At 43.1% G+C, this 26,286-nt stretch overlaps 1 protein-coding gene and 1 long non-coding RNA gene across 5 annotated transcripts; one reads left to right on the forward strand and one right to left on the reverse strand.

Moving 5' to 3' along the window:
* Positions 1-35: 35 nt before the first annotated feature.
* Positions 36-18,920, reverse strand: poc5 (POC5 centriolar protein homolog (Chlamydomonas)). Of its 2 annotated transcripts, none has more exons than XM_035785897.2 (13): positions 18,480-18,920; positions 17,010-17,093; positions 12,421-12,574; positions 11,526-11,633; positions 11,129-11,319; positions 10,142-10,318; positions 9,845-9,949; positions 8,673-8,852; positions 4,592-4,763; positions 1,942-2,078; positions 1,455-1,556; positions 959-1,141; positions 36-817 (listed from the first exon to the last, which is right to left on the reverse strand). In XM_035785897.2, exons 1-13 carry the CDS (start codon positions 18,654-18,656, stop codon positions 686-688), a joined length of 1,902 nt encoding a protein of 633 aa, XP_035641790.1. In that variant the 5' UTR covers positions 18,657-18,920; the 3' UTR covers positions 36-685. The 2 variants fall into 2 exon arrangements, with proteins under 2 accessions (XP_035641790.1, XP_035641791.1); XM_035785898.2 differs by lacking the exon at positions 18,480-18,920 and adding an exon at positions 17,779-17,919.
* Positions 18,103-22,539, forward strand: LOC118393324 (uncharacterized). 3 transcript variants are annotated; one of them, XR_004827539.2, is made up of 4 exons: positions 18,103-18,232; positions 19,900-20,079; positions 20,223-20,814; positions 22,336-22,539. It is a non-coding gene; the product is annotated as an uncharacterized LOC118393324 (long non-coding RNA). The 3 variants fall into 3 exon arrangements; XR_004827538.2 differs by having other exon boundaries at positions 20,223-20,540; positions 20,707-22,539; XR_004827537.2 differs by having other exon boundaries at positions 20,223-22,539.
* The last annotated feature ends 3,747 nt before the right edge of the window (positions 22,540-26,286 follow it).

Consider the following 26,286-nt stretch of genomic DNA (forward strand, 5'->3'; position numbering starts at 1 on the left):
TACGGTGTATGTAAACTTCCAACTTCAACTGTACATCTAATTAGGGAATGGTTTATTATTCTGAGAATATTTGCAATTCATGTTTTATTCATGTTCAAGAATTTACCGTAAAAGTTTATAGTGCAGATTTGGACCAAAACATGAACATATGGCGTTGATACAGTCCTGAACTTGACCACAAGTGTTGTTCTCAACACATCATCAACGCAATATTATTTCAAATATGCGATTTCACACAACAGTCAAGAGAGTGACTTTCCATCATTTAAAAACAACAAATAAAAAACCAGAAGAAAATACAAAAACAGTCATTCACAATAAGAAGTAAAACTAGTGAAAATGTCATTATCCAAATGCTCTGAAAAGACAAGCCGTTTCCATCCGTCACCATTCTACCTTCCATTCCAGAGTGTTATGTTTATTGATTGCATTTGAAAAATTATTTTCTGTAATCCTAAACTTAGTTCTCACAGAAATGGGTTCAGGTCCTTCATAGTTCTCTCATAGTAGTGAACGTGTGTGTGTGTGTGTGGTTACGTATGTGTAGAATATTTGGGAATATTCAATTGTGCACATGTATCACCATGTCCAAGTCATGTACAGGAAGACTACTTGTATTTGCATATAAGGTAGTGGAATTTTCCTATGTGAACCATAGGTGATAATGTTGAGTGTGTGTGTGTGTTTACTCAACCACTTTGATAGAGTGTACGTGGTAGGCTGAGTGTGTTCTGGAGGAACTCTTGCTGCTGTAGGGGCCCTGGCCCTGCTGAGAGGAGCGGGGGAACTTAGCTGCGGTGGCCTGACCCACCGTGAGCTAGGAGAGAGAAAGAGAGCGATAAGTGAGACATGTTGAGGTCTGTTCAGCGAAGGTGTGTGTTTCTACAGATCATAAATCAACTTGTCTGGTGATTTTGGTTCATCGTAAAAATAGACATGCTTGGTGATGATGGTGTACCTGTGTGACGGGGTGATGGCGCTCCACGATGACAGAGCTCATGGGAGGAGCCACACCCATAACCTGGAGGTTGCTGGGAGCACGTACGGAGCTGGGAGCGCGGAGATCGGCGCGTGCCGTGATGCGAGCGGTCACGGTTTTGGAGGCTTTCTGTTGACCCGATGTGATCACCCGTGTACTGACCTGATACAAATGATTATCATTAAGGAACAGTCAACAAATACGCGTGACCCTTCACTTTGTTTGATAAATGGTGAGGAAAAGGTCACAGTAACCAGAGACAGTGGCTAACACCCTTTTCTCAAACACTTCCCATCGTGGATTTCAGATTGGTTAAAACTCCCTCTAGTCAATGATTACACCAATCCAATGCAATGATTGTAGATCCATGACAGGAAGTGTGCAAGTGCACACTTTAGGAGTGGGGGTATAGAATTCGGGACATGGCCATAAGAAGCTCCCAGTGCCATAGACCATAATCAATGCTGGTACTAACCTGTCTGTGGGAGCTTGCAGTGCCCCCTGGTGGTAGGGTGCTGTGGACCACTGTGGTGGAGGGGAACAGCTCAACTCTGGAGGCTGGGACATTGGAACCCACCTGACGGGAGAGAGTGAGTGGGCAGATATTAAGAGTGCAGGTAGAAGCCCATACACAGGAAAGGAGATGAAGAAATTAGACAAAGTGATGCCCTGTAAATATAACAGGCCTATCCAATGTATCACACAGAGGCCTGGTGTGTGTTTGAGGAGTCAGCAGTCATAAACCATTATCTCAGGACAGGCTGTGACTGTACATTGTGTAGTGGCAATTATAAAATACTTTTAGTGAGAAAATGTTTAGTCTTGAGAAAGAATATATACAACTGCAGCAAATGATATGACAATATGATATTTAATGATGGCAGAACCTGATCCATAGTGATTGCCATTGCATTTATGGACTGTAACCAGGGTGGGTGTGTGTGTGTGGGTCAGCATCTCACTGTCTCCTCTGTGTCACTCTGGGACGGTGGTACAGGGGGGACAAAGTGGACCGGGCTGAACCGAGTGGAGGAGGCAGGCCTTTGCTGGAGATGGGCCAATGAGCCGGTGCCTGGATCATCCCGAGGGGGCGGAGCATCTATGGAGGGAAGACCAATAAGAGCAGTCATATAATCATCTGTACACAGGCTTAAGTCCTGAAGCCAGACCAGCTTCATGACTGGACATGTGAAAGCTGATAATCAAATAAGCCCAGTATAATCAAATGTGACCAACATAAATCACATTCTGTCATTTGCAGACACAGAGCCCTGTCAATTACAAAACAAGAGACAAATTACTGTATGACATTCCAGATTATTCTGATGAGAACATTTTAATTAGATTTAAACCCCCCCCTCCCAAAAAAGACAAAACTCAAATCAGACACAGATAAATGTGTGTTGAAACTAGAACCAATCTTTAAGTTCGAGCTGAATCTCTAAAATGTCATACATGCATTTGCGGACGACGACCGCCACACCAAGGTTACAACCTCCACAGAGCACCACGCCGTCAGCATTTCCAAAGATTTACCATCATCACGCAAGGAGCCAAAGTGTCACACTGCAGAAACAGTGTCTGTGTTTTAGGGTAACAGAACCTAGGCAATAGACTAATAAACTGAATGCGTGGCTTGATCAGATACAACTGGGGGAGGTAGTATAATATAGGGGTGGGCATTAGACATTTTTGGACTGTTCGAGTAAAATATATATTTTTACAACACAAGGCCCGCACTGTTTATATGCCAACAGTGCGCAACAATGCCTAATTAAATCATAACCATTACAGATCTAATATACATATATTAGTACCAGTCAAAAGTTTGGACACACCTAATCATTCAAGGGTTTTTCTTTATTTTTTACTATTTTCTACATTGTAGAATAATAGTGAAGACATCAAAACTATGACATAACACATATGGAATCATGTAGAAACAAAGTGTTAAATCAAAATATTTTTTATTTGAGATTCTTCAAAGTAGCCACCCTTTGCCTTGATGACAGCTTTGCACACTCTTGGCATTCTCTCAACCAGCTTCATGATGTAGTCACCTGGAATGCATTTCAATTAACAGGTGTGCCTAACAGGTGTGGAATTTCTTTCCTTCTTAATACATTTGAGCCAATCAGTTAGATTGTGACAAGGTAGCGGTGGTATACAGAAGATAGCCCTATTTGGTAAAAGACCAAGTCCATATTATGTCAAGAACAGCTCAAATAAGCAAAGAGAAACGACAGTCTATCATTACTTTAAGACATGAAGGTCAGTCAATTCGCAAAAAAACATCAAGCGCTATGATGAAACTGGCTCTCATGAGAGCCGCCACAGTAAAGGAAGACCCAGAGTTACCTCTGCTGCAGAGGATAAGTTCATTAGACTTACCAGCCTCGGAAAACAGCAGTCCAAATAAATGCTTCAAAGAGTTCAAGTAACAGACACATCTCAACATCAACTGTTCAGAGGAGACTGTGTGAATCAGGCCTTCATGGTGGAATTGCTGCAAAGAAACCACTACTAAAGGACACCAATAAGAAGAGCCTTGCTTGGTCCAAGAAACACAAGAAATGGACATTAGACCTGTAGAAATCTGTCCTTTGGTCTGATGGGTCCAAATTTGAGATTTTTAAGATATATAACTGAATATTTTTCCAAATTAAAAAAGTTGCTAGTACGAAGTTATGCGCATTTCGAGTCTGGAAAAGTTGGTCTCAAAGATTGATCATTTGTAACGGGGCTCAATTTGGTGAATTCAACCAAAATCTGTTTTCTTTTCGATATACAGATGTTCTATGTAGTTTATTACCATCTCCACATTGAACACTGTATGCTGATGAATTATGTCCCAGACATCTGTTTGATGAGTTGGCCCGAGGCTTAATGATTCTAATGAAAATACCCTCTTGGTCTTTATCAAACTAATGTTTTTGCATATTTTCAATGTGGAACCTGTCTATGTTTATGGGGGGGGGCAGTTATAGCCTAGGCTGACCAATTCTAAATGGCACTAGCAGTTCGCAAAGTAGCCTCAGTGGAAAATAGACGGGACGCAATTCTATTCATGGAATAATTCTAAAACTGCAGCTCGTTGTTGGAACATATTTTACTAATTCAATCAACCAGTCCATTTTACATTTGTGATAACATGTTGTCACTTATCAAGGAATGTATCTTGTGTATCCCATCAGTTAGATACGTTTTTGTAATCATTTATTTCTGTAGGTCTAATGGGAGCTTGTGTGTGTGCACTCTGCACCTGTGTGGAATGCATTTGAGTGAATGAGACACAGAGGGGAAGGGGAATTTAGGGAGAAGACTGATGCTCGGCTTGTTTAAAAAAAGAAAGAAATGCACATCCACAAATGGAACACTAGAATCCATAACATTTGGGACAACATTTCACTTGCCCGTTCTGGCAGCCACAAAGTACATTCCACTAAATAGTTTCACAGCACTTGAAGGGTTTTGACGCCCGTTCGAGTACTAGATTACTCATGCCCATTCTTAGTATAATATACTTCTTTTAACAATCTGTTCTATGAATTAAAGTGTCAGGAACAGAGGGGTTTCTTGACAGAGCCGTGTGTGTGTGCGGGTGTTACTAACCGTGCAGGTCGTGCTCCGCTCGTCCCTCCCCAGTGTGGAACATGCTGAGAGCCTCCATGTTGAGGGCACACACGCCCCTCATAAAGGCCTTCTTCATGGACTCCTCATAACGCTCCCTCTCGGAGTGCAGCCTCTGGATCTCAGCCTGGGCAGCATCCAGCGCTTCCACGTGCTACACAGAGGGAGGGGAAGGAGAGAGGGGGGGAGAAGGAGAGAGAGGGATTCATTAATTTATCATCATTGTTAACTGTACTGTAATTAAAATGCAAAGGCCACATTGGGGAAAACATAAATAAGAGGACTGGCTCGATTGTAACTGAGGAATGAGGTTGAAGGGAAGCTTGTTTCATTTCCTTAACTCTGAACTGACCACCTACTCCATGCTGCAATTCCTCGCTCTCGCTGTAATAACCATCTCTCCCTCCCTCCCTCCCTCCTATCCCTCTCTAATAACCATCTCTCCCTCCCTCCCTCCCTCCTATCCCTCTCTATCCCTCTCTAATAACCATCTCTCCCTCCCTCTCTAATAACCATCTCTCCCTCCCTCTCTAATAACCATCTCTCCCTCCTCCTATCCCTCTCTAATAACCATCTCTCCCTCCCTCTATCCCTCTCTAATAACCATCTCTCCCTCCCTCCCTCTATCCCTCTCTAATAACCATCTCTCCCTCCCTCTCTAATAACCATCTCTCCCTCCTCCTATCCCTCTCTAATAACCATCTCTCTCTCCTCCTATCCCTCTCTAATAACCATCTCTCTCTCCTCCTATCCCTCTCTAATAACCATCTCTCTCTCCTCCTATCCCTCTCTAATAACCATCTCTCTCTCCTCCTATCCCTCTCTAATAACCATCTCTCTCTCCTCCTATCCCTCTCTAATAACCATCTCTCTCTCCTCCTATCCCTCTCTAATAACCATCTCTCTCTCCCTCTATCCCTCTCTAATAGCCATCTCTCCCTCCTCCTATCCCTCTCTAATAACCATCTCTCCCTCCTCCTATCCCTCTCTAATAACCATCTCTCCCTCCTCCTATCCCTCTCTAATAACCATCTCTCCCTCCTCCTATCCCTCTCTAATAACCATCTCTCCCTCCTCCTATCCCTCTCTAATAACCATCTCTCCCTCCTCCTATCCCTCTCTAATAACCATCTCTCCCTCCTCCTATCCCTCTCTAATAACCATCTCTCCCTCCTCCTATCCCTCTCTAATAACCATCTCTCCCTCCTCCTATCCCTCTCTAATAACCATCTCTCCCTCCTCCTATCCCTCTCTAATAACCATCTCTCTCTCCTCCTATCCCTCTCTAATAACCATCTCTCCCTCCTCCTATCCCTCTCTAATAACCATCTCTCCCTCCTCCTATCCCTCTCTAATAACCATCTCTCCCTCCTCCTATCCCTCTCTAATAACCATCTCTCCCTCCTCCTATCCCTCTCTAATAACCATCTCTCCCTCCTCCTATCCCTCTCTAATAACCATCTCTCCCTCCTCCTATCCCTCTCTAATAACCATCTCTCCCTCCTCCTATCCCTCTCTAATAACCATCTCTCCCTCCTCCTATCCCTCTCTAATAACCATCTCTCTCTCCTCCTATCCCTCTCTAATAACCATCTCTCTCTCCTCCTATCCCTCTCTAATAACCATCTCTCTCTCCTCCTATCCCTCTCTAATAACCATCTCTCCCTCCTCCTATCCCTCTCTAATAACCATCTCTCCCTCCTCCTATCCCTCTCTAATAACCATCTCTCCCTCCTCCTATCCCTCTCTAATAACCATCTCTCTCTCCCTCTAGCCCTCTCTAATAGCCATCTCTCCCTCCTCCTATCCCTCTAATAACCATCTCTCTCTCCTCCTATCCCTCTCTAATAACCATCTCTCTCTCCTCCTATCCCTCTCTAATAACCATCTCTCTATCCCTCTCTAATAACCATCACACAATTAATCTTCTCCTTTCCCCCTTCTGATGACCAGGTGGCGAATCGCATCTCTGCATGTCTGGCAGACATATCAGTGTGGATGACGGATCACCACCTCAAACTGAACCTCGGCAAGACGGAGCTGCTCTTCCTCCCGGGGAAGGACTGCCCGTTCCATGATCTCGCCATCACGGTTGACAACTCCATTGTGTCCTCCTCCCAGAGCGCTAAGAACCTTGGCGTGATCCTGGACAACACCCTGTCGTTCTCAACTAACATCAAGGCGGTGGCCCGTTCCTGTAGGTTCATGCTCTACAACATCCGCAGAGTACGACCCTGCCTCACACAGGAAGCGGCGCAGGTCCTAATCCAGGCACTCGTCATCTCCCGTCTGGACTACTGCAACTCGCTGTTGGCTGGGCTCCCTGCCTGTGCCATTAAACCCCTACAACTCATCCAGAACGCCGCAGCCTGTCTGGTGTTCAACCTTCCCAAGTTCTCTCACGTCACCCCGCTCCTCCGCTCTCTCCACTGGCTTCCAGTTGAAGCTCGCATCTGCTACAAGACCATGGTGCTTGCCTACGGAGCTGTGAGGGGAACGGCACCTCAGTACCTCCAGGCTCTGATCAGGCCCTACACCCAAACAAGGGCACTGCGTTCATCCACCTCTGGCCTGCTCGCCTCCCTACCACTGAGGAAGTACAGTTCCCGCTCAGCCCAGTCAAAACTGTTCGCTGCTCTGGCCCCCAATGGTGGAACAAACTCCCTCACGACGCCAGGACAGCGGAGTCAATCACCACCTTCCGGAGACACCTGAAACCCCACCTCTTTAAGGAATACCTAGGATAGGATAAGTAATCCTTCTCACCCCCTTAAGATTTAGATGCACTATTGTAAAGTGACTATTCTACTGGATGTCATAAGGTGAATGCACCAATTTGTAAGTCGCTCTGGATAAGAGCGTCTGCTAAATGACTTAAATGTAAATGTAAATGTAAATCTCTCTCTCCTCCTATCCCTCTCTAATAACCATCTCTCTCTCCTCCTATCCCTCTCTAATAACCATCTCTCTCTCCTCCTATCCCTCTCTAATAACCATCTCTCCCTCCTCCTATCCCTCTCTAATAACCATCTCTCTCTCCTCCTATCCCTCTCTAATAACCATCTCTCTCTCCCTCTATCCCTCTCTAATAACCATCTCTCTCCCTCCTATCCCTCTCTAATAACCATCTCTCCCTCCTCCTATCCCTCTCTAATAACCATCTCTCCCTCCTCCTATCCCTCTCTAATAACCATCTCTCCCTCCTCCTATCCCTCTCTAATAACCATCTCTCCCTCCTCCTATCCCTCTCTAATAACCATCTCTCCCTCCTCCTATCCCTCTCTAATAACCATCTCTCCCTCCTCCTATCCCTCTCTAATAACCATCTCTCTCTCCCTCTATCCCTCTCTAATAACCATCTCTCTCCTCCTATCCCTCTCTAATAACCATCTCTCTCCTCCTATCCCTCTCTAATAACCATCTCTCCCTCCTCCTATCCCTCTCTAATAACCATCTCTCCCTCCTCCTATCCCTCTCTAATAACCATCTCTCCCTCCTCCTATCCCTCTCTAATAACCATCTCTCTCTCCTCCTATCCCTCTCTAATAACCATCTCTCTCTCCTCCTATCCCTCTCTAATAACCATCTCTCTCTCCCTCCCTCTCTCTCTCTCTGCGTGCTAGGCCCACTTCCTGCTCTTGCTCCTCTCTTTCACTGGGCTCTAACTGCAGCCTCCATCAACTAGGCTCACTCACTACTATAGTGCACCAATTATACATGACCATTATTCGAATCTCTTCACATAGCCCGACATACAGAAAAACCTTCAAAAAGGTATATTTGCCATGTAAAAAGCTGAAAGATGCCAGGCCTGCAGAACTATGCAGTATGGTGAATGACACTATTTCTGTAAGACAATGTTTACTCAGTTTCTTAGTTGTGTAGTTAGCTTCTGTTCTGTGCTCATGTGAAACGGTCTTCTTCTTTTAGGACAGAACACCATTTCAGAGTGCTGGAACCAGAGATCATATGTAATTCTATGGTTGGAACTGTATAGGCCTACTCTATGTAGCAACCTCTGTGTGTGAGTGTGTGTGTGCGCGTGTATGTAGCTCCTCCCTACCTCTGCCATCTTGTCCTCATAGCCAGCTGACAGGCGCACACAGACCTCCTCTGCCCGGGCGCGGCACGCCTTCTCCACCTTCTCCTTCCAGCTCCCCTCGACTAGGTTGTGCCAGCCTGCCCACACCTTCCTCTTCAGCTGCAGACGGTAGTGCTGCTCTGCCAACCGGGCACTGTGGGCCTGGGGAGAGGGAGGGGAGGGGAAGGGACACAGGGGACAGGGGGAGGGAACGTTTAGGAAGAGTCTGCTACACACAGGAATCAAACCGACACTTCAGATATTTAGTGAAAAACGAGGTATTAAATGCTGTCACATGGATGCAAATATCACTTATTTAACCCATGAATATCAGGCACCGGACCAATAATACTACATGTAATTTAAAAAATCACAAGTGGAAAATCTAAGTGTGAAAACGTAATGCATGTTCAATGTGATGCGACATGGTAATGCATGTGTCGGTTAATCATGCAGAGATTCAGGATTTGCATAACCCTGCTGGAGTACTGTCAGCACTTAAAATGTACACTTCCCCTAAGAATGTTATGACATTCATTTCACAGAATAGACATGTGCAACTCATTCCTTGGTTAAAGGGGTGAACTGTCATTTAAAAAACAGACATTAAGATGCAGTGCGCTGTATACGTGTGTCCCATGCCCACTGCTCCCCATCTCAACCACACCCTAGCCCTCTGAGGGAGACCCCTCTCCCCCCGGTCTCTCACCTGCTCCCCATCTCAACCACACCCTAGCCCTCTGAGGGAGACCCCTCTCCCCCCGGTCTCTCACCTGCTCCCCATCTCAACCACACCCTAACCCTCTGAGGGAGACCCCTCCCCCGGTCCCCCTGGTCTCTCACCTGCTCCCCATCTCAACCACACCCTAGCCCTCTGAGGGAGACCCCTCTCCCCCGGCTCCCCATCTCACCACCCTAACCCTCTGAGGGAGACCCCTCTCCCCCACCTGCTCAACCTGCTCACCTGCTCCCATCTCAACCACACCCTAGCCCTCTGAGGGAGACCCTCTCCCCCCGGTCTCTCACCTGCTCCCCATCTCAACCACACCCTAGCCCTCTGAGGGAGACCCCTCTCCCCCCGGTCTCTCACCTGCTCCCCATCTCAACCACACCCTAACCCTCTGAGGGAGACCCCTCTCCCCCCGGTCTCTCACCTGCTCCCTGGCTTCGCTGTGCTGCAGTCTCCAGTGGGTGAAGGTCCTCATCAGCTCCAGCCTCTCCCTCTGTCTGTCCACAGCCTGGCTCAGGTTCACTATCACCTACAAGAAAAACAATACACGTCACACACACGATGCCTCACACACACACGATGCCTCACACACTCAATTGATCACAACACACCAACACTGTTGAAGAGAACTGTATGGCTTGTCTTTACATAGGTAAGACCCTACCAGTAGCGGGTGTGTGGTGCGGAGGTGTGTGTGGTATGATATGTGTAGACTGCGTACCTCATCCTTCCTCTGGTTGGAGGTCTCGTAGGTGTGGAGCAGTTCCTTCAGGCTGTCCATCTCTGCAGTGAGGCCTGCTATACAGGCAGCATGCTTCTCCCTCTCCTTCCTCACCTCCAGCTTGTGCTGCTCCATGAAGGCCAGCTTCCACTTCCTCAGCTCCATCAGCACGTTGGCCTGGGGTGGAGAGACAGGGATGGAATGGTTTCACAAAGAAACATACCAGCCCATTTCAACGGCACAATAGAGATACTGAATCACAAATGACAAATCAAGAATCAGATGATCATTTAGGAAACACGTTGCTGAAAGCCAAATGTGATAAGCGCTGTAGATGCGGTAACGAGGTCAATATGGAACGCAGACCGTGGGGGATAGAAGAGGGACACCAGATTGGCGCACATTCAACAAATCTGATCTAACAAAGTAGATATTGGTCAAATCCGTCATGATTGATGGATAACGTGTGTGTGTGTGTGGTTACTAAAGTCAGATTTGGATTTATTTGGCTGTTTTCGACTGCATAACATTTAGAAGTGGTCCCTTTTCAGGTTTAGAAATGACTGCTAAATGCGTACTCCTGATCGTATAGGCAGGTAGCATAGCTAGAATAGAGAAATCGGTGGTGGTAGTCAAGTGTTTTTAAACTGCAATGCGGTTGACTGGTGACATGAACATATTATTGGGTTTGACATCCATACAAGCATTATACTCTGATTTCTACCTCAACATAGTGTGAAATACACATATAAACAACAGCCTAAATGTACGCTAATTTTGCTGGGGTGCAATGAGGAGATTCGGGATCTTCCCCTCCCCATGCGTTTCCATTGTTTTGGTCGAGTACCCCTGGCCTCTTTACCGCGTCTATCAGGTCAACAGAACATAACCCAAGAACACAGCCTCATAAGGATCTATTCTCGCCAAGCTAAAACAAAATCGCCAGACATTGAATAGACAGACAATAAAGAGGCAGGGCAAGCTAACCTTGAGCTTGTCGCTCCACGTGTCCAGGAGGTTCTCCATCTTGTTCAGGTTCTCCTCAGAGACAAACATCTCTGTCACCACGGTGACCAGGGGGTCTGGACTGCCGTGTCTGGAGCTCTCCGACGGCGTCGGCAGTCTGTCTGAGTGAGCGTCTGAGACAACAGATGACCTGCCAGCCATCTCTTCATTACCTGGAGGTCAAGAGACTGGGTTGATTTTCTGCACTCAAACCTGATAAAGAACCACAGTGGTCCCAAAGAATGTTTCATGCTCTGGGAGCATCAAAATAGTATACTATAATTATATATATCCCATGCCTGTTCTGTCTCATGGTCTTTATAATAATGCTTTTTATTGGACTATAGTTATAAAGCACGTATTGGCTGTGTGTATTTACCCTCAAAGGTGTGTGAGTGTGCCCTGGGCTCCACCATAAAAGGGGAGGCCCGTGCTGACCTCACTCCCCTGCTAGAGCGTCTCCCATCTTCAGCTTCAGAAACTGAGCCTGAGAGGCAGAGAGAGCCGGAGAGAGAAACAGTGATAGAGAAACAGAGAGTGCGTGTGATGGTAAGAATACTAAGTAAGAAAACTCTGGCTCTTCATCCAGGAATGCATTTATGGCAATATCTTAATTAAATCCTGCAGTGAGAAGAAAAAAAGTCTGTACTCTAAAGAGCAGTTTGGGCAGGATGCCAGCATATCATTACCAATCAGGCGCACAAAATCCTGCCTGCTTTTTACATCCGAGTACACTACTCCATGACAGTTTAAGCTCTACAACTGAGAATGCCGTGGTCTGGAGAAAAGACTGATAGACTGGGTGTAAGCTGCGTGTAAGCTTGCTTGTGGCAGGGAACAGAGAATGAATGGCTCTTCTGATTTTAAATAGAGTAGCTCAGACACCTACACTCCTGTAATGTACAGTCTGATATCATTCTCAGTTATATGATTAACTAGTAGTGTCAATGCCTCTCAGTCTGTGTTTTGGGACAGGTCTTGGCTATCATCAAGCAGTTAATCTCTCCATGTCAAGTGTTTCGGTATTTGTGAAATACACATGGAACATTCAACAGCTTGTTGGGCTTGGTGCAATCGAGTCTGAGTGTGCCCGGGTTAAAAGACACCGACAGAGAGAGAAGCATTTCTTTACAGAAAGACCCAAAGCAGGAGAGAAGCCAAATCCTTTACGACAGTGGATCATTTGAAGGGAGCAATGTGGAGGGCCTCAAGCTGTGTGTCTGTCAGAACGGCTTAGTGTAACAAGTGTGTGGGTGAGCAGCGGCCCACTGTACCTGCTGAGCCATGGGACCTCGCGTCATCATTTCCACGGGAACTCCGTCCATCCGCAGACAGTTGTGAGGCACTTAGAAGCTGCAGTTGAGTGGCGGGCTGCGGGTCATACTTAGGAGTGACCACTGCGTAGCGGAGAAGTTCTTCATATTCATCCTGTCAATCATATGAGAAGAGACATTGAAACGGGGCGGCAGGTGGTTAGAGCGTTGGGCCTGTAACCAAAAGGTTGCTGGATCGAATCCCCGAGCTGACAAGGTATAAAACATATGTTGTTCTGCCCCTGAATAAGGCAGTTAACCCAGGGGATGCATCATTGTCAATAAGAATTTGTTCTTAACTGACTTCCCTATTTAAATAAAGGTTTAAAAAAAAATGTAAAATGTGAATTTAAAAAATGTGTGAATAAAGTTCTGCTTACTGCGTAGATGTGTTAACTAGTGATAACCTAGCAACAAAGCTCCCACCCTCATCTGACCGTGAGGCTGCCTGAGAAACCAGCCCATTCAACATCACCAGTTGTCATCATAGGCAACACTATGGTGAGAAACATTTCGGTTCCCAAGGCAAAAACCCTGTGCTACACGAGTACAGGACATCACAAGGCTGCTTCCGACAGTTCTACGACAAATGCTGGGAGCTGACACTGTCGTAGCCCATGTGGGGTCAAACGACATCAGGAGGGCTAGTTCGGAACATTTGAAAATGGATTTTAAAGAACTGATTTTAGCATTAAAAGACTCCAAAAAGTGGTCAATCATTTCAGGTCCAGTATCATCATTGGGCCGCAGGTGTGAAAGATTCAGCAGACTGCTGGCATTACACATCTGGCTAAAAGACTACTGTAGCTCTGTAGACTACTGTAGCTCTGTAGACTACTGTAGCTCTGTAGACTACTGTAGCTCTGCTGGAGTCACGTGTATAGATAACTTTGACACCTTCTGGAAACAGAAGATACTCTACAGGAATGAAGGAGTCCATCCAAATCATCTTGGCTCCTGTCCACGCATTTCAAGGCTGCGTTGAAACAATGACTGTTCCAAGACCAGCTCAGTTAATCCCTACCATTGAGACAATCAGTTGTCATAATGCTGCATCAAATGTACATGATCCTAGGGGCATTGGCAAACACAATGTAAGCACCTTCATTTATGTGCCCCTAATTGCACCGAATACTTCTGTTTATCCTACAGCTATTGTAAGCAGTAATCATGAGCCTATGAACCAGAGTTACATTGTTAGCACTGAGGCAGTGTGCCCTAGTAGGAAGACCACATAGTGCAGGGTGACCTGCACTATCAGCTCCAATTTAAATAACATGAGTAAGTCTACTTCTGATAAGCTTCCCAGTTAAGCATTAAAAACAATCAAGCAACCTAGAAAAGCGCTAACAATAGCTCATATTAACATATGCAGCCTGAGAAACAAGGTCCATGAAGTCAATAACTTGCTTGTAAGAGATGACATTCATATTCTGACTATCTCTAAAACTCACTTAGATTAGATCTTTGATGATACAGCGGTAGCAATACATCGTTATAACATCTACCGAAAAGACAGAAATGCCTACAGGGGGCGGTGTTGCGGTCTATATTCAGAACCACATTCCTATAAAGCTTAGAGACGATCTAATTTTAAAGTACTGTTGAAGTAATAGGTTAATATGACTCACCTAAAGCCCATTCTTGTGGGAAGCAGCTATAGCCCACCAAGTGCTAACAGTCAGTATCTAGATAATATGTATGAAATTCTTGATAATGTACGTGATATCAACAGAGAAGTATATTTTCTGGGTGATTTAAATATTTACTGGCTATCATCAAGCTGCCCACTCAAGAAAAAATTGCAAACTGTAACAAGTGCCTACAACCTGGTTCAGGTTGTCAGTCAACCTACCAGGGTAGTTACAAACAGCACAGCAATTAAATCATCAACATGTATTGATCACATGTTTACTAATGCTGCAGAAATTTGCTTAAGCAGTATCCAAGCCCATAGGATGCAGTGATCACAATATAATAGCCATATCTAGGAAAACCAAAGTTCTAAAGGCTGGGCCTAATATAGTGTATAAGAGGTCATACAATACGTTTTGTAGTGATTCATGTGTTGATGATGTAAATAATATTTGCTGGTTTATGGTGTGTAATGAGGAGCAACCAGATGCTGCACTTGACACATTAATGAAATTGCTCATTCCAGTTACTAACAAGCATGCACCCATTGGGAAATTCACTGTAAAAACGGTTAAATCCCCTTGGATTAATGAGGAATTTAAAAACGTTATGATTGAGAGGGATGAGGCAAAAGGTATGGAAAATAAGTCTGGCAGCCCAACTGATTGGAAAACGTATTGCAAATTAAGAAATCATGTGACTAAACTAAAAAATAATAAAAATAAACTATACTACGAAACAAAGACAAATTAGATAAAGAATGATCGTAAAAAGCTTTGGGGCACCTTAAATTAAATTATGGGAAAGAAAGCCAACTCGACTCCATCATTCACTGATATTGCCAACTACTTTAACTACTTTTTCATTGGCAAGATAAGCAAACTTAAGAATGACATGCCAGTAACAAACGCTGACACTACACATCCAAGTATATCGGACCAAATTTTGAAATCCGTAAAGCCAGTGTGGAAAAAGGTGAAAAATGTTTTGTTGTCTATCAACAATGACAAGCCACCAGGGTCTGACAATCTGGATGGAAAATTACTGACGATAATAACAGACAATATTGCCACATCTTCAATTTAAGCCTACTAGAAAGTGCGTACCCTCAGGCCTGGAGGAAAGCTAAAGTCTTTCCGCTACCCAAGAATAGTAACGCCCCCTTTACTGGCTCAAATAGCCGACCAATCAGCCTGTTACCAACCCCTAGTAAACTTCTGGGAAAAATGGTGTTTGACCAGATACAAAGCTATTTCCCAGTAAACAAATTGACAACAGACTTTCAGCACGCTTATAGGGAAGGGCACTCAACAAGCACCGCACTTACACAAATTACTGATGATTGGCTGAGAGAAATGTATGATAAAATGATTGTGGGGGCTGTCTTGTTAGACTTCAGTGCAGCTTTTGACATTACCGATCATAGTCTGCTGCTGGAAAAACATATGTGTTATGGTTTTACACCCCGTGCTATAATGTGTATAAAGACATACTTGTCTAACAGAACACAGAGGGTGTTCTTTAATGGAAGCCTCTCAAACATAATCCAGGTAGAATCAGGAATTCCCCAGGGTAGCTGTTTAAGCCCCTTGCTTTTTACTGACGACATGCCACTGACTTTGAGTAAAGCCAAAGTGCCTATGTATGAGGATGACTCAACACTATACGTGTCAGCTACTACAGCGACTGAAATGACTGCAACACTTAAAGAGCTGCAGTTAGTTTCAGAGTGGGTTGCAAGGAATAAGTTAGCCCAAAATATTTCTAAAACCAAAAGCATTGTATTTGGGACAAAACATTCACTAAACCTCAACTTAATGTTGTATTAAATCATGTGGAAATTGTGCAAGTTGAGATGACATAACTGCTTGGAGTAACCCTGGATTGTAAACTGTCATGGTCAAAACATATTGATACAAAAGTATGTATTTGTCCATAGTAAAGCGCTGCTCTGCCTTCTTAACACCATCAACAAGGCAGGTCCTACAGGCCCTAGTTTTGTCACACCTTGACTACTGTTCAGTCGTGTGGTCAGGTGCCACAAAAAAGGGCTTAGGAAAATTACAATTGGCTCAGAACAGGGCAGCACAACTGGCCCTTGGATGTACACAGAGAGCTAATATTAATAATATGCATGTCAATCTCTCCTGGCTCAAAGTGGAGAGATTGACTTCATCACTACTTGTATTTATGAGATGTATTGACATGTTGAATGCGCCAAACTGTCTGTCTAAACTACTGGCACACAGCTCAGACACCCATGCATACATACATACTACATAGAGCCATGACTACATGGAACTCTATTCAACATCAAGTAACTGATGCAAGCAGTAAAATTAGACTTAAAAAAACAGATTTAAAAAAAAAACACTATATGGAACAGCAGGGATTCTGAAGCAACACAAGCATAGGCACAGACACATGCATTCACACATACACACGATAACATATACGCACTATACATACACATGGATTTAGTGCATATGTGGTGGTGGTGAAGTAGGGGCCCGAGGGCACACAATGTGTTGTGAAATCTGTGAGTGTATTGTAATGTTTTTAAAATTGTATAAACTGCCTTAATTTTGCTGGACCCCAGGAAGAGTAGCTGCTATGGGGATCCATAATAAATGGCTAAACCCCACATATTTCTACAATTTCTTCTTAAAATCTGATTTTGAACCAAACCTTAACCCTTACCACACTGCTTACTTTATGTCTAACCATAACCTTAAATTAAGACCAAAAAGCTAATTTTAGTTTCCATGGATTTTTACGATCTTGACTTGGTGGCTGTGGTAACTTCAATTGCAACCTCATCAAAACAGTCGACTGATGAGTTTTAAAACATGAAGAATTGCATTTCTCTTCATGAACACATCTCCATAAATCTGTAAAAGTAAGTGCTTTTTTACCTGCAGCTCAGAGGAGACCGAGCTGCCCTGATCTGAGTCCCCTGGCAGAACTGGACTGCTCGGATCCCCTTCATCTGAGGACATCTGAGGAAAAATACATAAAAATGCAACTGGTTGTTTTAACAGGAAAGGCACATGGAATGGTCATCTGCTGATGAAGTCAGCATGATGAAAAATACTACATAGCTCATTGAGATGTAAACCAACTACATAACTACTGTACTATATTCAAAGATTCAGCCTAGAAGAAGGACCAACATAAAGGTAGCTAAGGTTAGGGTAGTCTCGCGAGGACAGCCTACAAAATCTCGTTTGGTGATTGTCAGGGTTCGTGCTATTCGGAATCCTTGTCGGGAAGTCCCTACCCGTTGAAATTTAAACGCTTACAGTACGGTTTATGGTTAGGCAGTTTCCTGGGGCACGTTTTGGTTTTTGCCCTAGCACTACATCCGTGCTATCCTTGCGACGGCCCTAACGTTACCCAATTGAAATTGACATTTTAAATGGTTAGGTAAGGTTTACTGTAGGGACGTCCCTAGGATCCCAGATAGCACAGATCATGTACATTTTGATCAACATCATTTAGGCTAGCTAGCTGGCGTTAATTTAGCTAACGTTAACCCGTATCATTTCGCTAAATTAGCGTATTAAACATAGCTAGCTAACAGTAGCAATAGCAAACTAGCGCTTCCACACGCACACGATGCAGCTTTGGAACGAATTTGTCTAATTTTGTCTTATATCACGTCCATATTTGCAAAAGTGTTACCTTGGTGCTTTGGAGTAAATCGAACTGCCTTCGTCTTGCGTTTGTTTTGTGTTATCAACTTGTTGATCTTGACAGTTTCAAATTGCTAGATTTGTGTTTCAAACTGTCTAATTTGTACAACAATGCGGGATTAGATTGGTTACTGAGTCGAATGTCCCTACTAAACGACTTTTGATTGGGCAGCGCGTTTCTCTGGTAACAGTAAACGGAAACAACGTTGAACTCGGTGTCGTCTAAAATGATGGTCATGTACTTTTGCGTGTCATGTTGTAAAAATTGGATTTAACTAGATAACTAAAATAGCTAGTTGTAGTAGCGCCATACGTTTACAATACTAGCTAGCTGTATCGAGACAGACTAATTGATGAGAATGGATTTTACTCCATATTATCTGCCTAAATTAATCAGTGAGATCTGGAGCTTGCTAGCTGCTGGTATTATTCGCTGATCAGAGGTAGGCTACTGTAATATTTAACTCCAGCTAGTAAACAACTTGTACTGTAACATTAGCTGCGTTGCCAGTTGAAATTGATCTGTCAATGCTCCTTTCTCATTTGTCATTAAGCAGGGCAAAACACCTTGTGTGTGTCCATTCTTCTTTTATAGCACATGGCAGTGGTGGCAGCAGCACTGGCTGGTTTAGTAGCCTGCAGACCATTGCCTTGGTTAAATCATGAATTAAAACAATCAGTCCCACTTACCTGTCTGAAGTAGGTATATGTCTTTGGTGAATACCACCACCCTGAGAACCTGCCTGTTGACATTGTTGTGCCTGTCAGTTGGGAAACTACTGACACATAGCTAGGTTCACCTGTACAAACGAAGACAGAAACGCCTTTGAGGTCATAAACCTCATGCTTAATAGCATTAAGCCCCATATGTTGCAGAGGCCTGGCAGACTGGAATGGAGGCGGGACAGACTCAAGACAGCAGAGACATATGGTCCCTCTTGGCCATGGCAGAAATGTCTGTTACTCTTGGACTAGGACCTCCTTACCACCTGGATGTGCAGTGAGAAGGCTGCTATGGCACTGTCATACACAATGCTAGCAGCATTGTTATGATACTTGTGGCATTTCTTTGAATTAGATGCATGAGGGAAAACACTGTAATGCCATGTGTGTCGGTGTCATTGAGATTAACCTGACAAAGTATCTGGGCTATTCTGCCAAGGAGAAAGAGTAGTCCAAAAGGGTGCTTGACAACTGATCCCCTAAGTGGCAAAGCATAGGTTACTCTGGCTGAGGAGGAAGTGTGTATTTCAGGTCACTATAACATATGGTCCAGAAAACAAGTCGATAAGACATGATAAAGTATGCAATGAAACCACATTGATCACTTTTCAATTAATAGTTTGCCAACAGTTAATCAAATGGCTACATGGACTATTTGCATTGGCCCTCCCCTTTTCTCTCTTGAGCTGGCTCTATGCAAAACTGGACACACACACACATATTGACACCACACACACTCACACAATCTGAGGGTTTGGGTTAAATGTGGAAGACATATTTCGATTGAATGCATTCAGTTGTGTAACTGACTAGGCATCCCCTTTTCACACTCTTCACATACGCTGCTGCTACTCTGTTTATGATCTATCTTGATTCTCTATTTACTTTTACCCCTACCTACATGTACATATTAACTCAATTACCTTAACTACCTTGTATCCCTGCACATTGACTTGGTATCGGTACTCCTTGTACATAGCCTCATTATTGTTATATATTTGTGTTACTATATCCTTTTTTTTATTGAGAACATTTTTCTCAATTTTTAAGTGCATTGTTGGGAAAGGGTTTGTAAGTAAGCACTTTACGGTAAAGTCTACACCTGTTGCATTCGGCGCAAATACGATTTAATTTCATTTCATTATTTAGCATTTTGTTCTGATGATTGACAGAATTCAGTAGCTTCACAGAGATGACCTATTTCCATTTTACAGATGTCTCTTTGATGATGATTTTGTCACCAGATCTTTCTGTAGCAGCTTCCCTGCCCTTTATGATGGCATTAGTGAGCAGCTGCTAATTTGGTATGCTTTTCTGCAGTGGTAAGATATAACAGAACAAGGCATGGGTACATGATAAAATAATCCTTACATTGTGTGTGTGACAGGAATGAACTAAAGAAAATAAACCGCCACAAGAGACTCAATGTCACAATGACAAGTGAAATGAAGCCGGAAATGCACCTCCACCCCCAATCCGAGACTGTATACCCTGTTTCCAACAGACGATGTGGTTCAGGGATTGGACTACAGCCTCACTAAGACACTCAAGTCATCATCAGATACTAGTAAGCAAGTGTGTGTGGGTGGGTCAAACAATATCACTATTATTCACTGTTCCTATGGTACACATTCATTTCTACACATGGAATAGCTGATATGTTGTCCCTTCTAGAAATCAATGGTAATTGCTGTGTTTTGATCCTTACAGGCATACAAGAGAAAGAGTTGGCGCAGACGATAATGCTTACCACAGGCAGTGCAGTGCCCTTTCTCAAAACACTCATTCTTGTAGTGGAAAGAGGTTATAAACCACAGTTGATAGGGGTGAGATTAAACTGTGTATTATTGTGTATTACTAGATCCCATTTGTAAATGCCACCTTTGTTTGAGATAGATGAAATGCACCTGGGCCTGTGTTGAAATGGGATGCAGCTCACATCCTCCTCTAGCCTGTAAGAGGTTCAATCTGTTCCAGGACAATAATCACAATCCATTTGACTTTCCTCCCCCTGGTATTTTAGCTCAGGTACGTGAGACTATTCAGGACCTTGAAATAGTAGACAGTAGAGAAATTAGAGAATAATGTCCGGGGCTAAAACTGATTGAAAAAAATATTATTCGGGTTTTGGCTAATGTTTGATTGTTTAATTCTGTACGTTGATAAAAAAAGACATCCTTTGTTTATACATTAGGCAGATAAAATAATCCATGTGGATAGAATGTGCTGGAGAAGACTTCTCAGAACAGAGTGCCATAGAGAAGATGGCCTATGCTCCCAAATGAGCGATGGGTCAAAGTAAGTAAGTACGTTTGTTTATACCTTTCGCCTACCTGATACATGTACAATGTACAGCATTTAGGTCCTATAATTACATTTGTTATACTACTGTAATAAACTGTAAAGTAACTTAACTTTCTACAAAATTGCTGCTGCTGCCTACAATCGATTTTCTGCAGACTCCTGACAACAACTACAATGTGCTATCTTCAATCATAATGATATCAACCGATTTTCTGCTCAAATCCAACAGTGATGATCTCTCATACAAGACAATGGTGATAATTGTCAGGGGGGCGCTTTTCTTAGCTGCCTGCTGTTTTCAGATTAGTTTTGATTACCTGTTGGCGATATTGGACATCCCCCTCAGGCTAAAGTCATCTATCACATCACAACATTAATAACACCAGTGTCCTTTTGCATTCATGATGCTCCTTTCCCATACAATCACTGGGGCTGGCTTCTTGGTCTTGTGCCTGTAAATATGGAAACGCTGTCTCCGTTCATATAATGTAAGTATACACTCCCTGGCAATTGTGTAAGAGAGGGATAAAGGTCAGCTGACCAATAACAAAGGTAGGAGGGGGGGGGGCTAAGTCAGTTACCTCTCCCGTTAGGCAAAAACTATTATCATCAATGTCTAAATCGCTGTCTGGACAAAGATAAGGCACTTTATGACTAGATTCTTGCACAAGTCCACCCCCACTATAACTGTTGATTTGCAGATAATGGCTGCTAATGAGCAGCTGTGTACCTACGTGCATGGGCATGTTTTGCCAAAGTAGAATTCTTTGAAATATGAATAAATATGTGATAAGATGGTGTGTGTGTGTGCATGTGGCCAATGGCCATGTGCGTCAGAGCGTGTGTGTGTGTGTGTGAGGATCATTCTGCTCTCCCGTACATTAAGCTAAGTGCTCCTTGGCTCTCCAGCAGTAGTAAATGAAGTCTTATGGCCTGAAGAGGTTTTGTCTTCCAGCTCTGAATGAAAAGCAGAGACTGTCCCCAGCCTCAGGTCACCGCTCCTGTGAATCATCAAAATCAGAGGACAAAGAGAGAAGCCTCTCTTTTGTGTGTTAGGGAGTGTGTCCGTGCCAGTATGTATGCATCTGTGTGTGTCTTTTTTGTGATGGTATTTAATGCACGTACAGTATATAGCCTGTACCAGCTCTCTACATTTCTTGTCATTACAACAATAACAAAAGAAGAAAATAAATCAACATAATACCACTAGTCCCTGGCAGTATCACCATTCCATTGCTACCATCTAGACCTCTGCAAACTGCTGGAAGCCATTTTAAATGCAACTCCTTTGATAATCATATCTTACAGTGGCTTAAATCTCATACAACAAGAGGTAAACCCCACAGAGGAATATAAAATGGGATGTTTTGTGCAGATAATCATCTCTCTGCAGTGGATCTTGTTCCTCTGTGGTACTGCTGCAACGGTTTGCGGTCTTTAAGGCTGTGAGTACTGTATGGCTGAGTGTCTTGTCCTGCATCAGTCCCTCACTTTACTCTCTGACCATCTCTCTCCACAGCTTGTGGATTTGAGAAGCACTAGGATTTGACATAACAAGCCCAGCACTCACTGTCTCACACTTCATCTGAAGAGCCTACTTATCTCTGGTTATGTAATTATATAACATTATTATATAATCGTTGTGTGATATTCTGTCATATGTAAGAATTCGAATCTGTGTGTACTGTATTGTGTGTATAGAAATAAATCAAATAAACTCTGAGCTACTTTTGAAGTGTCTCTTTTCATGGCTCTAGACTGCAGTCTCTTTCATCAGCTGAAAATATACTGTATAGTAAACTTTGTTATTCATATACAATGCTGAAAGGGAAACACCTTACAAAACTGTGAACATTGATCACTATGCCCTCAATGTTATTGTTCTGAGAAGAAGGTGCAATGACCTGGGAGCGGTGATAGACCAGGATGATACTTTGAAACACTGACTAAATTAATAGCATTCATTCAATGTTCTGCCGAGTAATTATGGGTGCCATCATTATAGATATGGAAGGATGAGACACGCATGGCATAATTTTGGTTGATTATCAGTCAGTATTCTTCTGGTGACTAATGCCAGATTTGGCTCTTGGACTGCCCTGCATTAGGTTGCATGCCATTATTCTGCAGGTGCAACCTACAGTGTATGTTTGCAGAAAGGTAGGAACTGGTATTAATATCTCAATTGGAATTCTGTGTTGGTGTTTAGTGAAAGCAAATCTCATGCTTCTCACTAAATGCTAACACAGAATTTTAATTCTCCATTATGCTGATTTAATACATTTGAATGATCTTCTAACTTTTTGTCTTAGATTATAAAAAGCCTGATCCATGGTAAAGAAAGGAGTTAATCCAAGAATGGACCAGACAGAACGCTTCACTGAGACGCAAAGAAAATGAATGCAACCTAAGGCAAGGCTTAATTAGGTAGGAAAGTATACATATACACTGAGTATACCAAACATTAGGAACAATAATGAGTTGCACCCAGAACAGCCTCAATTTGCCGGGGCATGGACTCTACAAGGTGTCGAAAGCATTCTACAGGGATGCTGGCCCATGTTGACTCCAATACTTCCCACAGTTGTGTCATGTTGGCTGCATCTCCTTTGGATGGTAGACCATTCTTGATTCACACAGGAAACTGTTGAGTGTGAAAACCCCAGCAGCGTTGCAGTTCTTGACACAATCCGGTGAGCCTACTACCATACCCCGTTCAAAGGCACTTAAATCTGTTGTCTTGCCCATTCACCCTCTGAATGGCACACATACACAATCCATGTCTCAAGGCTCACAAATCCTTCTTTAACCTGTGTCCTCCACTTCATCTTCACTGATTGAAGTTGATTTAACAAGTGACATCAGTAAGGGATCATATAGCTTTCACCTGGTCAATCTATGTCATGGAAATAGCAGGTGTTCTTAATGTTTTGTATACTCAGTGTATATTTATTTTTACTTGGACCAACTTGATGAATACATGCTTGTAACTAAGCAAGCACAAAACAGTGTTACTTATAAGGTATTTAGTGGAAGTTAAGATTTTAAGGACTGTATCTCATGATGATTCAGCCATTTTATTGAGAGAAAAGTGTGTTGTGGCCTAATTCACTGAATTATCTGAAGACTGCCTGCAATAGAAATGTAATCAATGATGCATGTATCCAGTGTGTCATATCCACCAACAGGTATGTAGCCTAGCCTACCAGTGCTGGTAGTAGTACAATTTTGGATCTGCAGTAAACTGTAGAAGTAAGTAGATTATTCTTCATTCTATAGTAGACTAGTAGCCGGCCCTGCGCCAGGGAAAATACATGTATTATGCTGGAGTTAAAGTGTTCCTCACCCACACAATCTAAATAAGCACACATCAGTGCATTTACACCAGCAATGCCCCTGAAAATGTACACACGCGGTAATAGTGGTATTGTTATTGCGCAAATTCAGCACTAAAATAATTTCAGGACCGTGGACAGCAGCCATTCCCGTAGAATGACTTTCTGGGCCATGGACTGCGGCGAATGAAAATCTGTTGTTGCCTTGTTGGCTTTATGTGGTTATAAACTATTTACACATAGCCTAATGCACTGCCGCTTTTTAGCGGAATAAGCTAGCCTACCTTGTTTTCAACATTATACCAGCCATGGTCGACATATGTTTTCAAAGATTTAAGAAAGATAATTACTCATTTTTGTCAAGTGAACTTGAAAACATTGCAGTAGGGTATTGTGTTTTCTTTAGCCTACACTTCACGCTCTTGGAGACTGGCGGGAATTATAATAAGCTGTTGGAATTTGGAACGATGCCGGATAGAACAAAGCTGACTCCATAAAACACAAATGAGCAAGATACTGCAACATAAACACAAGGCTATACTACACAAACGTTTCAGCAAATACAATTTGTTTACAACACCATTAATTGGCCTTTCAAATGGATGCCATTAATCTTTAGCCTGTCATCGGAAAGATATTATATTTTGTAATGCTTTTGTAGAATAGCATGAGTTCTTAAATCTGTAGAAAATGTGTTTGTTTAGAGTCATCTAAGAACTGTCTGTTAAAAAGTCCTGCTCTGGAAATCAAAACCTCGTATCATATCGCATACAGACAGCACTTGATTTGGGATGAAAGAAGTGCACGAGCTCTCGGTCAATTAGACTATGTTAACCGAAATTCACAAATAATGCTATAGAGACTTCTGATTATTCACTATTAATAGTTGATACACATTTTCCATGACTTCTCACCAAATGTTCATGACTATTATTATAGCCTGCATGAAAAAGTAAGCATTGTTGACGCTGGAAGGACTGCTGTGTCTGATCCCATGAAGGCCTACCCTCTCCTGCCATTGTGCCCGGAGAGGGTGGGGGGCACTTAACCCCCCACAAAGTAAAACTGCACATGTTTTTCATCTGGAGAGCTTCTGGGCATGCAGGCTTGGCTTTTGATCCAGTCCTGAAACACCCAAGTCTGCTTATAAAAGTCATGTTGAGCAACTGATGTTTAAGCTACAATGTGGTTAGGCCAGGGCTTGAAAAAAAGCCTGCACACCCACACCCACTATCCTGGAGGATGGTTGCCACCCTTGATGTAAAATATTGCAAAATTACAACCAGATATTTTTGTCTTTATGAAATTATAAACTCATTCAATGAATCAGGGATCAAATGGATAACGTAGGCTACTCCAAAGCAAGATATCTAACTAGACATGTTAATATATAAGGCTAAAATATGAATGTTTCAGTGGAGATCAATGCACAGGAAGTTATTTGTCAATTAGGCCATTTTTAGAAATGGTTTAACGTTATTGTAATTACATGCCTACTGTTTAATAATGGGAATCCTAGATTTTCAACGGTGCACATTTATTTAGGCTATCTACAGTTCCGGTGGAAAGGCGACAACTACATTAATGCTGAGCTATAGCTATAGTTAAATATCGAGATAACTGCTACAAGTTATGTTTTGAATTGGCTATGTAGTTAGTCTGTTTGTCTGTCATTATTTTATACTTGCTGCTGAAATGTCCGCCCACTCGCACTGGCACACGCAACACACACATACACGCACTGAAGGGTCCGATAATGGCTGATATGCAGAATTGTAAGTGATTGATAATATTAAAAGGTGTGTCTTCATGAATTACATTAACAAAAATCAATACAATAATTTCCATGACTGTTCATGACCATACAACCCCACATTTGACATCTTGTAACAGCGCATCGTGCGCATTCAGGTTGGCGCATTTTTAATCTGTACAATCTCAAATCGCCTACTGTCACACACTGACACACTGATTCACAGACTAGCGGCAAATACATTTGAACAAAGTGGGATCAGGAAATGAATCCCCACCCTATTGCTATTCAATGCAGATCCAGTACGCAATTCCCCCCCAAAATAGAAGCACCGGTACGGCGCTCCGGACAGCTCTGGCCCAAGTCAAGCACGACAGTCCGT

Source organism: Oncorhynchus keta, chromosome 14 (assembly GCF_023373465.1).
Source record: "Oncorhynchus keta strain PuntledgeMale-10-30-2019 chromosome 14, Oket_V2, whole genome shotgun sequence".
NCBI lineage: Eukaryota > Metazoa > Chordata > Actinopteri > Salmoniformes > Salmonidae > Oncorhynchus > Oncorhynchus keta.